The following is a 14,429-nucleotide window of genomic DNA, read 5'->3' as shown; positions in this document are numbered from 1 at the left end:
GATGGTTTTCTCGTGTTTCTCTTAGATGGCCCGTGAACGCGGACGGAAAAATGATGAATTTTTGTTCTTGTTGCTTGTGATCTAACTTTGGAACAAAAAGGGTAGTGTTTACAGCGGGCGAATGAAAATAGAGGTTCCAAAGAGGTAGTGTCTTACTGCAATTTCGCGCCATTTTCAAATAACTCTTTCGGGTCGCACACACGCTGCAATTGCATATAAAGGCCGTAAAGAAGGTGGATATTCGTAGTCTTCCTAACAAATGCCAAAAGGTTTTTGTGCTTAAAGAACGTATAGTGTTTCACATGGAGGAAAGGTCCCAAATTTAGCCCTTCCAATTCCTGGCTATCGATAAATATGAACATGACTTAGCTATATGTACCTGCGAAACACTCAATAAAAAGTGATCTATAAATTAATAACTTCATTTCTTATTGTTCATGCGTGCCTTGCTGTACTGAGTTTTATAAATGGTTAAATCAAGTTAGCTCAATTGTCCAAGGCAGCACTGAACTTGTACCTAATTCTTCTCTTTCATCTGGTTAAATCGATAGCGTTGCTGTTAATGAACAGCATTGTCTGTTTGCAAGTGAAAATGTTCATTATGAAATGGTACTTTGGAACACACCACTTCCACTTTCACTTTCATATGGAAGTAAGTTTGATTTGCAAGACAAATTTTAATAAACGAGTAAAAAACTAATTTCCATATGAAAAGCTGTGCATCAAGACTCGTTTTGAAACGGGAAAAAGCATCTCAGAAGTGCAATTATATTTTTCGTAGACGAAGTACCGTATATAAAGTGTACAGGCACAGAGGTTTCGACGCGTTTATTTTGATTCGACATGAACATAAATGTCAATTGCCCGTGTTAAAGTCGTAATATGTCGATGAACTTTTAGTACAACTGCTTCTGCTTTCTTCTTGAAAATTTACATAACCATTAACGTGTGAGACTTTATTTTCACTGTGAAAACGATATTTAAATTGTTACAACCAGACAGCGCAGCAGTGAACGTTTAACTGTTTTGTCCTTTGTGCAAACTTTCTAAGTTGAATTTTGTTTGAATCTGTGGTGATTTTTCGGTAATTGAAACGAGATCCATTGGACAGGTTGTTGCATACGTTTTGCACATTACCGTTATAACATTTAACTACCAAAAACTAAATGGATTTTAACGAGGTTGACACGCAGAAATGGAAGTTAAAGTTTCTTGGTATCCATAATGACCATGGGATATACAGGTTGCTTATGTAAACAAGCATCAGCCTGGTCCCTAGGCGTTCTCTCTTGTCCTTTATAATATAGGGTCCAGGTTTGACCGAGCTGAGAACGCGTAGGGACTAGGCTGAACAAGCATGAAACACGAGTGTTTCCTGCAATTGCCACCTGCTGGTAACATCGTATTGACACCCACCAGCTTTGTTCTTGTGCTTAACTTCACCTAAATAACATTTACTCACGTCTAATTGTTTGGGTAACTTGGCAAATGCCGTGTACTGCATTACCCAGCTTTAGCTTCAAGCTTAACTTGCAGGTATCAATGAAATTCAATTATTTGCGCAGCAGGCGTCTATGTACGTTTTTTAGCGCGTTTAAGAGTGCGCAATTTTTTGCTCGCGTGGCCCCCTCGCGCCTTTCGCGTTTCCCATACGCGCGCTCGAGACAACGGCGCCTGCTACGCAGGCTAACACTTACTTCTTTCCTTCAACTCTCTATAGGTGGCCCCAGGGGAAGAGTTAGAAAGTGAACGATATTTAATAACAATCGAGGAAAGGCTGCATGCCTTATCTGACCAAACACATGAGGTCATCTCAACGACACAAGAAAAGAAAGTGAAAGACTGTGTAGGTCTTCTCTATCAACCAGGCAAGAGAAAAAGACAGGTATTCAGTTTTATTGTCTGTCATGTTTACACGTGTGTATGGCTGCAACTCGTACGAGTTATTCTAACAAAGTTTCATCGCCTCTATGTGTTCATAGTTCGTTGTCTTGGTATTAGTTAGACAAAGTAGTATACGTTTTTGTCCATTGATGCTTTTTTATTGACACAAAGGATCATGATACTGTTTTAATTTTAAAAATGTTGAACCACTAGGCACTTAATTTGATTTCATACAAACACGTTTTCTCGTCGATACAAAGATAATCATAGACGCAGAAAAACTGACATTGCAGTAAAAATACAAGGATATAATGGAAAAAGCTACAAATGTGTAAAAGTCGCATTCTTTGCGCATTTTAGATTAATATGATTTTACATTACCTAATAAATAGCTGCAAACGTGTTTGTCAAACTAACTCAAATGCACATGTCTTTTAACAAATTGAATTTGAAACAAATACTGGTTTAGACGAAAGGAATTTAAAATGTGTTTTTAACTTTGCAGATCTGCGTAGTACTTTTAGCATCTCATTGTTTGAACCTTTCCCGGTTTTACAATAACAAGCTAAAATGAACAGAAATCCTCCAGGGTATTCAGTAATTAACTGCTCATTTTCCCTACTGATCACATGTCCCATCGTGTCGGCGACTTGGCCATTCCTCGCTATCTTTCAGCTGCTCGTATGTCTGCTCACCCTACCCCAAGCTTGGGTCTTTGTTGTCCTTTTGCGACCTGTCCTTACCCACCTTGATAGAGCCACAAACAAATATCTGCCTATTTTGTTACTGTCTTCGAACCTTTCGAATTAGGACGGGGCCAATTACCAAGTATCAGTTAGTTGACTAGAGAGACAGGTACTTTAAATAAGTTGTGTATTAACATTAAAATGTCCTCCCTTTTTTCCAGTGTTTCAAGCCGCCGACATTTAACCAAAAGAAACCCATGATAACTACTCTGACTGAACCTGAGGTCAAAAAGGTAGCAGCTGAATAACTCGTGGTTATTTATTTCTCATGTTTTTTGCTGGGTTGGCATCTTTTGAATCGTTAACTGAATGGTTATACTATATAGCAATTAAACTTTCATAATTATGGGTATGCGTTTTTTCTTTTACCCATGTACATCATACATTTCTACGCAAAACATATTATTGATTCCTCGATTGCTTTTATATCTGGCAATTGTTGGATACAAAATGTACCTACAATGCCAATAGGGTGGCAATGACGGGGTGAGCCCTCTATGACTCGAGGACATCTGGCTTGTACTTATCACTGAAAAAAAAAAAAAAACTGTTGAAATATAAAGCTCAACTACGCCAGTTTTTCTATACAAATCCTGTTGATTTCACTCGTAGCCTGCCCTTTGAAAGCAAATCTGGATCTACCATTGTTTGAGATACTGCAGTTCACCTGAACCTTAACTTGTACTTTTGTTCACAAAAATGTCGCCTTTTTCTTTCAGTCAAGGGAAGATCCCTTTGATCCAGGGGAAAGCAGATTGGGCATGCCAAACAAACCTCCAAGCAAAAGTGACTTTTTCAATATGTACAGTGCTCATTCCAGCAAACGAGAGAGTAACATTTATCAAATCTCTCAAAGAAAGAAACCTGACGATGAAAGCCCCACAGTTATGTACACTCCAAACAGATCATATGCTGCTTGCACAAAATGGGAAGAACAACATGATCAAAGAGTTCCCTTCAATATGGCTGGACACTGCAGTGCTGCAGGAAAGGAGAATCGATTTCCCTCCAGTGAAAGATTGTCCTGTTCCAACCTTCCTGTACAAAAGGAAATAATTAGAGACAGTGAAAATAAACGCAGTACATGCCAGATTCTAGCATTGTTCGCTTCTCGCAAAAACGTGCCTCAGCCTAAAATGGCACTTGGTGGGCAAAATGTAAATGAAGCAAATTCTGGATCGATGATGGACAAGCAGTTACGCATTTGGAATGACGCTGCAGATACAAATTCATCTCAGGTGGATGCAGCAAACCTCAGTGCCCAAACAACAAACAGCATTTCTGAAATGGCAGACATGTCGCAGCAAGATACTTTGGAAAATGATTCTTTTGGACAAGATCTAGAAACAGGCGATGATTTAGTTGACTCCTTAAATTTGTCTCCAGATTCGTTTGCAGCTGGTTCTAGTAGGAGAAATACAGAGAGTACCGTTCTTCAAGCTGGTGTTTCAAAGGGCAATCGTGACTGTGATGTGGATATGGGAGGCGAAGTATGCGAAGACGCTACACAAGAGTCAGCATTTAGCAAGTCACCACATCAGAGGCAAAATGAGGATTGGTCTCAGAACGATTCCGAGTCCGTCTCGCCCCTGATGAGACTTCTGACAAGTGTGGAGAAAGGTTGCACCGTAGCTGATCCTCAAACTCGCATTGGTTTGAAGAAAGTTGGAGAACAGCCTTGTAACTTGTCACAAGAAAGCAGTCAGTTGGATCATTGCAACTTTGAGAGCCCCGATTTAGCTACCACAGGACATCGTAGCTTAGTTTTACCTCCATCACAATCCCCAAATCTATATTCAACACAGCAATCTTCATACGGCTGTCAGAAATCAAAACCAAAAAACCTCAGCAGTCAATATTTTGAACCAGACAGCTCCTTGCCAGAACGAAGTCTATTCTCTTGCATCCCTGACTGTATCTCGCCTTCAATTCCAAGGAACGATGTTTGTACAAGTTATAAAAGTATTCCTCCAACTCGACAAAAAGGAGATCGTTTCAGCGTTAATGAAAATAGGTTTTCCAGTCATCCAGGCTCCTTGTTTGCATACAGTGAACTGCAAAGTCAAGATCAAAACAACAACTTGATACATTCTTCGGAGTCACTTACGTTTAGAAAAGGGTATAATGGTTTAGAGCAATGGAACCCGTCATTTGAACAAAACATCGAAGACGCTGAAGGGAATTTCCTGCAGTCTGAGATGTCACCAGAGTTCTTCCCATCAGAAACTGGGACAGTGACTCAGTGGAAAACTACTCCCATTGTAACAACGAAAGTTATTCCAACAGATAGCCGAACGGTGAGTACAGGTGTACATTCAGTTGTTAATTACAGTAAGTAGTGTGCTGTGAGCCATCCAACATTGTCCATTTTGTTCACGTCATCATTACAGCCCCCTCCCCTCCCCGCTTCCTTCCGTCTTCCCTGCCTGGCACTTCCTTGAAACGAAGAAGCGAATTGTTATAAACAAAGCCATACACCAATACAATGTGATCATTTAGATCCATCAGCAGTTAAAAAATGACGTTTTGGAAAGATTGGCTTGTGGTTCCTCATATAACTGGTAAAATCTAAATCTGCAGAAAAAAGATAACGAGAATAGGACACTATTATAATAAGAATTCTATCAAAATCTTCCACTTGTAGTCTCCAGACTAAAAATCCGCCTTCCACAAGCCATCTGTTTTTTTGTTCATGTTCTATTGGAACCACAGGGCTTAAAAGATAAAATTGAATTCCACAGTTACTATTACATTTTGCTTGCACGGAGCAGTAACGTGCTTGTCGAAGATTACTTTTTTTTGTTTGAAATCATCATTAAGTTAGCGGAGGGTTTGCCTGGACCCTTGTGCATAAGTCAAGTGACCATAAAATGTTACTTTTCCGATAGGAAAATCTACTTGCCCTGGACGACCGGACGGGGCTAAATGATACTTGTCGACCTTCTGTTCCCAAATCAATGCATGAAAAACAACAAAACAAATCACCATAAATTGGGCAGTTTTAAAAATACTCCACATCGATTAAAGGCGTAGTCTCATGGAAAGCGAGAAATGGAGATTTCTGAAGTGTCGTAAGTATATCGCGCAAACACACACGTGTATGTCAAGATGGGATCTTAAACTGATGTCATGCTTTACTGTTCCCAGGTGACTGCAGGAGATGGCCACTCGTGGAAGGGTTCAGTTGTCAGTGACACTGTAAAGAGGGGGTGTCCTTCTGTACCAATGGTATCAGTCCAAAGGCAAGATGTTCACATTCATCCTAACAATGGTAAAGTGACTATTTTTTTCTACTATACATCTCTTTTACAGAACTGGGGCTGGCGCACAGTTATGCTTATCCAGGATTAACATATGGTTTAATTGATTGTGTAAGTTTTCAGAAAGGTTTTTGATTAATTTTTTGTGTACTTCAGGTTTGACTTTGACCGATGTCAAATTCCACGAAACATTAGCAGTGAAAATTTCTTTTATTGAAACCATGATTATTGTTTACCCCGGAATTGGTGTTAATCGGCTTTCGAACAACCGGCCCAGGAGCTGTAATTGAACCTATCACATCAGAGTGCAGAGAATTGTACGTAGGAAAGATATGTGTGCAATGTGGCCCTGGTTATCAATCAAACAAACAGACAAACAAACAAACAAGCAAGCAAACAGAGAAGCAAAGAAACAAACAAACAGAAAATGCCGAGCGCCGATTATCGCAAAGTGCACTAGCGCTGTGATAGTCAATTTAAAATACTAGTATAGTCACTATTTCTTGCAATATGCAAGATGTTTTCTACATTTAAACCAAGTAATATGTCGTAACTCCCACGATGTCTCCTGTAGCTCAGTTGCAGGGCGTCCGACCAGTGTGCAAAAGTTCACAGGCTCCCCCAACTCCTGTAAGGAGAACCCCCTCCCCCGTTTTTTTTTAGCCTCTTTTGTCACTTACTGATTAACGCCCTTTTCTCTCATTCTAGAATCAATATTCGATTTATATCCTTATTTCCCTCGACAGTTCGCATTGTTGATCCTCCGGGTGAAAATAGTCGTGAAAAGGACAGATGTTAATGTCTAAAATTTAGGCAACTGAGGCTTAGGCAACCTAAGCGAAAACATCAGTTTCAGAATCAATAGTCTCTAATGCTGGACCTGGCAATATTTTAATTTTAGTCTTGGTTTTAACTTTATACTTTTCAGGTGACCAAAGAGCTCCTCCATCAAACTTGACCTGGATTGACTCAATTTCATCAACTGACGCTGATGAAGACTCTCCGTGCCCGCTTAACACCCAAGGATTTGCCACAAGTGAAAGTATTGCACTGTCCTCTACTGAGGGATTCATTAGGAATAGTCAGCTACCAGGGGAAGAACACACAGAAATCAGACGCGAGCATGTACAGAGAGTGCCTCAACTGGTAAGAAAAATTCACTGCAAGAAGTTCTAGGTAGCGTTGTTTATACCGAGTCTATAGATATGATGTACTTTTGTGTGAAGAAGCAAGGCGGCCTGATTCCGCATGGTGTATCTGAGAGACCTGAGAATGCAGTACAATGTAACGCACTTCTATCACGCCGGCCATAGTGCTCGATCTACTGCCTGCAGCTGACTTGTGAAAATCCTGTGTTGTCGACTTGCTTTCTATCCAGGGTACGAATATATAGCACAAGGGTTACACTACACAAGACCTTCTCGAAAACACAACTTTACTTTCAAGTCACCCACGCCAGCACCCCGGGTCGGCACCATATTTGTTTACATTACGAGGTCTTGTTCGGTTTACTGGTTAATGGGTTGCACTGACATAAAAACGTACACGAAATAAATCGGTTATGAAATTTCTAAGCATCACGACAGTACAAGACATCTGAATTCTTACTATATGATGAGACCACTGGGTTTAACACTATACAAAATTCGAGCACATACGTCTTCACAACACAACGCTGACAACGGCGAGCGCACACTTGCGCAGCATTCTGGGTCTCAAAAAAAACAACAAGGAATGGAACGGACTCCCATAAAAGGAACAATTGTTGAGGATTAGCCTCTTTAAGTGCCCCTTATATAATTAGTAAGTTCCACGCTGTAAGATAAGGACCGATTTTACGTTTTTACGTCGATTGTTTGATACAACTAGGTAAATGTTGTTTCAAATGAGTTTTCTTTCTTTTGCAGTCCAGACGAAGGAACCCCTTAGTAACTGCTCCGCCTGAGGATCTAGACACACAGCAAACAGGTTCCCGAAACTCTGTTGCTTACTATGACCCGCCAACTGGGACATGTTCCACGGAATTTCCTGGATTTTTTTCCAAAACGACGGCGACAACCGAACTACAGAAACGCGATCCATACCAAGGAGAGATTGGTCAACCTCACGAAGAGATCGATGGAAATTTGACCGAGAAAAGACAGAACCCGAGGCATTCAACATCGCTTGGTTCTAGTCGACGTGTGGGCCTAAGAAGGGTAGGGCTGGCATGTAAACGCGACCTCCCCAGTAGACAAAATGCGATGTTCCAGGCAAGAAAAGAAATTAGCCACAAGTCAGATAGTTATAGACCTCCCACTGCACCAGAATTCATGGCTAACAATCTGCCTGGAGACGTAAGTATTTCCTTCCTTTACATAACTACAGCTAATTTAAAAGTATTTCTTTCACCATGGCAAATCTTAGTAAGAAAATAACAATCAAAAGGAAAGACACACTTCTTAAGGTGGCTCGTAATGGTTTATATATTTCTTCTTTAAACATTTGAAGTAGGCAGACCGTTATGCGAACTTTCGCACCCAAAAAATAAAGTTGGCATCGTTTTATCGGATCGTCAAAATGTTTTAAACAAATAATTACAGACGAAAAATCAATAGTCATGCAGATAGTACAGGAAATTCCTGGTTTGAAATTTTGTCCGTACTCACGGAAACAATTTGACGACTCGATGAAACCATTTCGACTATGTTGTACAAACTTCAAATGTTTGATGACGGTTGTAACTTTTGATACCCACTCAGATCATGTTTTTGCATGCCGTGTTCAAACTAAGATGGTTTAATATGCTATTATATCCAATTGAAATTCGTTTACCTTCTGTACGATGGCGTACACAAATGAGAAGAAATGAAACTATTATCAGTGATGCTATGTTCTGGCAATACTCTTTCTTCCTGAACCGTTCCTTAAGTGAAAAATCAATATTGCTTTTTCCTTTTTTTCTTTTTCTTTTACCTGTGAAAACAGCGTAGCATGGCCGGTGAGTTGAATTTTCCATCATCTGAAGAGTGTGACAGTAGTGTCACGCCAACTCGACATGTCACTGTTCCTGTGGCATTTGAGAATGTCATGCAGTATAGGCAAGTCTTTAAGGCTGCATTAAGAGGTGAGTAAATAGAGGCTTTATGGAAAGAACTTTTAAATAATCACTGACTCTACTACTGCAGAACAGAATTTATTGCTCTGTCCTTCTTGTCTACCATTTAGTTTGCATTCCTTGCTTCCCGAACTTAACATATGATAACGAGATTTTCCTTCAACGAAATTTTCAGAACACCTGAATATAGTTTTGTTTGAACTGGCTCGCACCTACCACGCTGCCCTACAGAAGGTTGACGTATCAGGATTTGGTGCCCACGAGCAAGGTATTGTTCCTCTGACAGGTTAATAACCATAATCCCCCCCCTCCCTCACTGACATCAAGATTGCATCATGTTTTGGATTCCGAATCATCAATGCCCTTTCAATGTTTCAAAATCTCTTGATAGAGGCTTGTCTGAGCGATTTGGTGATTATATCAGTTGTTAACTGATATTTCCTAGCTGTCGTTTCGCGTAGTAAAAGTATATCACCCCCACTTTAAAAACTTGTGTTACCAACAGTGGAGCTGGTGAAAACGAAAAACATTCTGAAATAAATCTCTAGAAATAAAACACACATTATTAAAGAATAGAGTAGTTACAGTGGTTAAAATAGAGTAGTTAACACTGAAAATGAATTTTAGTGGACTCGGTGTCTAAGACAGTATAGTCGAACCTCTTCAATACGGACACCTAAAGGACAGGCAAAAGTGTCCGCATTATGGAGGTGTTCGTATTACAGAGGTGGAGTTTATATGAATTTTAGTCTCTTTATGGCCGACGCAACTGCCCGCTCTAGGGAGGTGTCCTTTAGGAGAAGTTTGAATACATCCAACAAGTTACGAGCAAAACATCGCTACATGGATATGTTTTCCCGACTTCCTTTGATGCTAATGACAGTTTATTCTTCCCTTTCCAGGAAATCGCCCAAGCTCAGATGGTCCCAGCTGTCCTCATGGTAACATCTCACATTTTGCTCAGTGTTACTGTTTATATTATCTACTTTATTTAGGCACGTGCATTCGTTTACTTGCAGCATTGAATTAAGTTATGTTAAGATATTTGAACCGAATATGTATCCCACTGTTTTCTCAATTATTTAGGCCAGGCACGTTTAAGAGCTGTAAAGAAGGACGGGGCTAACAAGGTTAGTAACGTTGGCTTATTACTGAAACAAATGCAGTTGCCTTTTTTTGTTCATAGAAATGCTCAAATAGCTCGTTAATATCTAGTCAAAATTACGAAAAAAGAGAGAAAATTCCGCCTTCAGTGTGGACAAGTCGCGTTGCTTAGCAACTACTCCGCTTACAAAAGTCGCGGGCGCAGACATTCGTTTCTGAGCGAACCATTTATGATCGTTAGGTTTGACAAGTAGTGCATTACATACCGCAAATTGAGAGAGGGGAAGGTGAGGGGGTTTGCGAGTTGGCGTTGTAGAAAATAGCAAAACAAAGGCAACAACAATCCCCCTAACCCTCCCCCCCCCCCCCGGCAAATTGAGGGGCGGGGGTTAAGAGAGTTGGCATTGTAGAAAATAGCAAAACAAAGGCAACCACAATAAAAATTGTTTGGGGCCCCCAAGCCTCACCATCTCGTTTCCTATCCCTGATACGAGCCAGCAAAAACATTACAAGTAAATCACAGTCAAAACTGCAGGTAGTAGTTGCGGTAATTTTTTATTTGCTCTTTATACAGGGACGACTGTTCTACACCTGCCCAGGAACAGGACAAGCGCAGTGCAAGGTAGAAAGTGACCATATTTTTAAGTAGTTCAGAACAGTCAGAAAACTTTACTAACCGATCCAATCTGATAAGTGATACTTTGCTACTACCGAGTTTTGAAGCCGGGATATATATTTTTTAATGTTATCCTGCTCTAACTTATGCTAAAATATTTGTATGCGGAATATTTATCAAGGCCGAAAAATCAACTTTTCTACATATGTAGTTCTTCAAGTGGGCCAATGAATACCAAACAAACAAGACAGGATCGAAAGGAGCGGAGCAAAAGTCCTCAAATAAACTGACGCTGTCATCTTCTGAAAGCTTGATGTCCTTTTTCAGAAGTCACGTAAGTTTAAAGCAATGCATCATAATATTTCAAGCAGTGCGGAAACTTCTTTTCAATTGTTAGTTTTCTTGTGTTATTTGCATAGGCTTCCAATGCCAATCTGTCAAAAGTTTCACTCATTCGAAGACGTCACGTTCCAGAGATTGCCATGGTAACCACTGTGCCAATCACTGTTACTGCGAGAGGCGAAATAAACCAATTAGAACTTGAATAGAAAAGGACACTTGGTGAAAAGCGCGGGAAAAGTCACGTGAGTCGCAACAGCGGTTGTTTTGGTTTTGCAAGCTGATTGGCTGGATGTCCATTGTCTGTATTTTGATTGACTGATGCAATTATAATTGTAACAATCAATAATTAAAAACCCCGTAACTACCTTCACTTGGCCAGCTAACAGTGAATGGCATACCTTGGTTACACATGTACTGATTGTAATAGTTCACAGCAATAAAAATTCATAAAGTGAATAGTTTCACCATAAACCACTCTAATACTCTCTTCTTCGTCAGAACGTCGCATTTTACTGTGAGTGTCATCTGATAAGGAAAAGCGGAGACACAGGAAAAGGAAAGTTTGGAGCAGCAAAAGCAAAGGTAACTGTAAGGAATTGAAACGGCAATGTTAAATACATTAATACATTAAAAATCAAAATAACTGCGATATGAAACTTTACCTGCATGGTTGGAACGTTTGGTTGGTTTTTATTTATTTATTTTTTCTACTTAATTTAGTTAAAATTATCAGTTGTAATTTTTGCTGTTGTTGTAAATGTATCAATGTTATCAGTAAAAAAGTCGTTGCAAAGGCATTTAGCCGTGTTTTTCCTATTTTTTTGTTTATTATTATTTTTTTAGAAATGGGGAAAGCAAAGGGGTGGCGATACTGAATACGGCAAGAAAAAATTCTATTTGGAACTTTCTCGAAAAGATCACTCTTCGACTTATTCAAAAGGTGAGTTGAATTTCGCTGTTAAAGACACTACAAACCATTTTAAAACCTGGCTGATATTAACTCAATTTAATATTCTTTAAGCCACTTTCCAAGCTAAGTGCCTTACTGTCGCCTACTGTAAGTAGCTTACAGTAGGCACACTGTAGTTTTTGCTAAGCGTTTAAAATTTAATTCCAATCTCCGTTCGTTCGTTCGTTCGTTCGTTCGTTCGTTCGTTCGTTCGTTCGTTCGTTCGTTCGTTCGTTCGTTCGTTCGTTCGTTCGTTCGTTCGTTTGTTCGTTCGTTCGTTCGTTCGTCCGTCCGTCGGCTCGCTCCCTGGCTCCTTTGTTCATTCCTTCTTTCTTTACGTCGTAAAGATAAATTAACCAGTCAGTCGGCCAGTTGTTCAGTAAGTCAGTTATTTTCCTTTAACGTTCAAGTAAATTACTCGTAACTTTTTGTCACGTTTCAGATGACATCTGGATAATATCCAAGACTTTGTCGTTCAACCCAGATTCCACATTTATAGCAAGCAGTGCTTATTATGGACCGTCCTCTAGCGGGGAGCTGGAAATACAACCAATCAGGTATTAAACTGCTATCTGTTTCTTTAACTGGTTTTGTAGAATCTTAATCTACATCAGAATAGGAGATACTGGGCAGCAAAAAAGCGTAACACTAACAACACACAGAGCATTACATTTCTTTCTTTTCGTTTTTGTGTTGTTAATAAAATCACTTATTGTTGTGTACTCTCTCATTAGTATTAATACGTCTTTTTTTATGCAGTGGGTATTCTCCTTCCAACTGGCAAAGTGGAGGTAAGCTTACCGAGCTAAATGCAACACTTACTAATTCAAGGATCACAGTTTATGTACAGTAAAAAGACATTCAGAAGCGTTCGCCTTACTAGGCACTTGAGATCAGTAACGAATTCGCTCAGTTTGATTGCAGGCTGCAACTCATTCCATAGAGAAGTTGCTCTATGTTGAAGCGTCCTCTGGCCGCTAGATGTGAGTCAAGTCGAAACATCTCTTACAAATTGAGAAACGTCGCGATCTTCCTAAAGTTTTATCGACCGTTTGGTTTCATTATTAGCTTTTATAGATCACAGAATATTAAACTACTGCTTTCCCACAGAAACCGTCCACGCTTTGATGGCTTGCAATGCTGGCACTGAACTGACTTGTATAAGCAACATTGAGGAGCATGTTAAAATGCAGAACATGCCAGTTCTTCCTTACATTCTACAAAGGTGTGTTCAATCGTGTCATTGCCATCACCCCCTTTGTAGATATTGTTACTCTGGCTTTCCTTGCGCTATATAGGAAAACAACTGTTTAAATGCACGCGCAAAATGGCGCAATTAACTGTAAAAGCGATGTACGCGCAAAATGACAAATTTATTGAAAAAACGCATTACGTTTGTTCTTCAGTTTGCTTGCGGTTAGTTCCACTCCGGTTTGCTTGCGGTTAGCTTTAATTTGTTAGTAAGGGTAGCACTTTTTTAAAAAAAATTGATAGCTGTATCACTTGCGTAGTACTACTTTTGTTTACGCCATTTTGCGCGTGCATTTAGACAGTTGTTTTCCCTATATAGCGCGAGTCCCTTAAAAGTAAGGAAAGCCGTTACTCTTTAAGCAAATTTCTTTATCGCTACTAATGGGATTGACTTTAATTTAGCGACGTTAAGGACGTTCCTTGTTATTTGGCAAAATTGTTCAAGTTGTTAATTCGTCTTCCATTTCTCCCCCAGTTTTATCCATATCTGTTTGGTGTCGACGCTGATGAGCACTAAATATAATTAATCCAGGCTAAGTCGGCATATTGTTCAAACTAGTTACTGATTGTTTTAGTCGAGTTTATAATTTTTAGTCCATCGTAATTCTACTAAAAAAGAGTCTACATTAAAATGTTTGAAAGAACTGTACATATTATGGTTTGATATCTTTCATTGATTGCAGATTGCAAATTGGTGCTGAATTAAAAGCTTGTCCCCTGCTTTTCTCATTATGTTTTATTTATTTCGTGCAGCAGAGGGCAGACAGTGGAACTAAACATTAGGAATGTGTCACGTGCCTCTTCCTTTGTTCCGCCCACGCTACGGACTTCCGGTGGTCAACTGGATCTACCGCAAGAAGTAACGGTAATGAAAGAACTTATCACTTCCCGACACAGATTGTTAATATTTTAATTGGTAACATTTTTGTTTTTTGTTTTTTTTTTTTTCAAAAACGACGCAGTCAGGCAACAAAGGTCTTTTAATGGCTTTAAGCTGCCCTCCGTAGCATTTGGTTCCGGGGGCGCCAAAGCAGAGAAAAAGAGTACAGACAGACAGACAGACACTAGGACGTCTTCCTTTCCTCTTTCCCTTTCCATTCTCGACTTTTTGTCTCACTTTCATTTCCCTTCCTTACTTTGTTCAACTTCTTTTGCATCGCTTTGGCACGCATATATGGCA

General features: G+C 39.7%; 1 protein-coding gene across 1 annotated transcript; it reads left to right on the top strand.

Moving 5' to 3' along the window:
- Nucleotides 1–838: 838 nt before the first annotated feature.
- LOC144639899 (uncharacterized) lies at nt 839–14,114 on the top strand (the record flags this gene model as incomplete). Its single annotated transcript, XM_078499169.1, has 18 exons — nt 839–1,885; nt 2,792–2,863; nt 3,350–4,927; nt 5,778–5,901; nt 6,819–7,036; nt 7,798–8,226; nt 8,858–8,996; nt 9,163–9,255; nt 9,890–9,928; nt 10,074–10,117; nt 10,666–10,713; nt 10,919–11,041; nt 11,548–11,631; nt 11,893–11,989; nt 12,441–12,555; nt 12,758–12,789; nt 13,109–13,223; nt 14,003–14,114. Coding segments are annotated over exons 2-18 (3,426 nt in total), but the record flags the coding sequence as incomplete, so codon positions are not given.
- Nucleotides 14,115–14,429: the final 315 nt, after the last annotated feature.

This window comes from Oculina patagonica, unplaced genomic scaffold, assembly GCF_052425735.1.
Source record: "Oculina patagonica isolate OP01 unplaced genomic scaffold, crgOcupat unplaced147, whole genome shotgun sequence".
NCBI lineage: Eukaryota > Metazoa > Cnidaria > Anthozoa > Scleractinia > Oculinidae > Oculina > Oculina patagonica.
The sequence above is the reverse complement of the archived record's forward strand: the minus strand, read 5'-3'. Positions and strand labels throughout refer to the sequence as shown.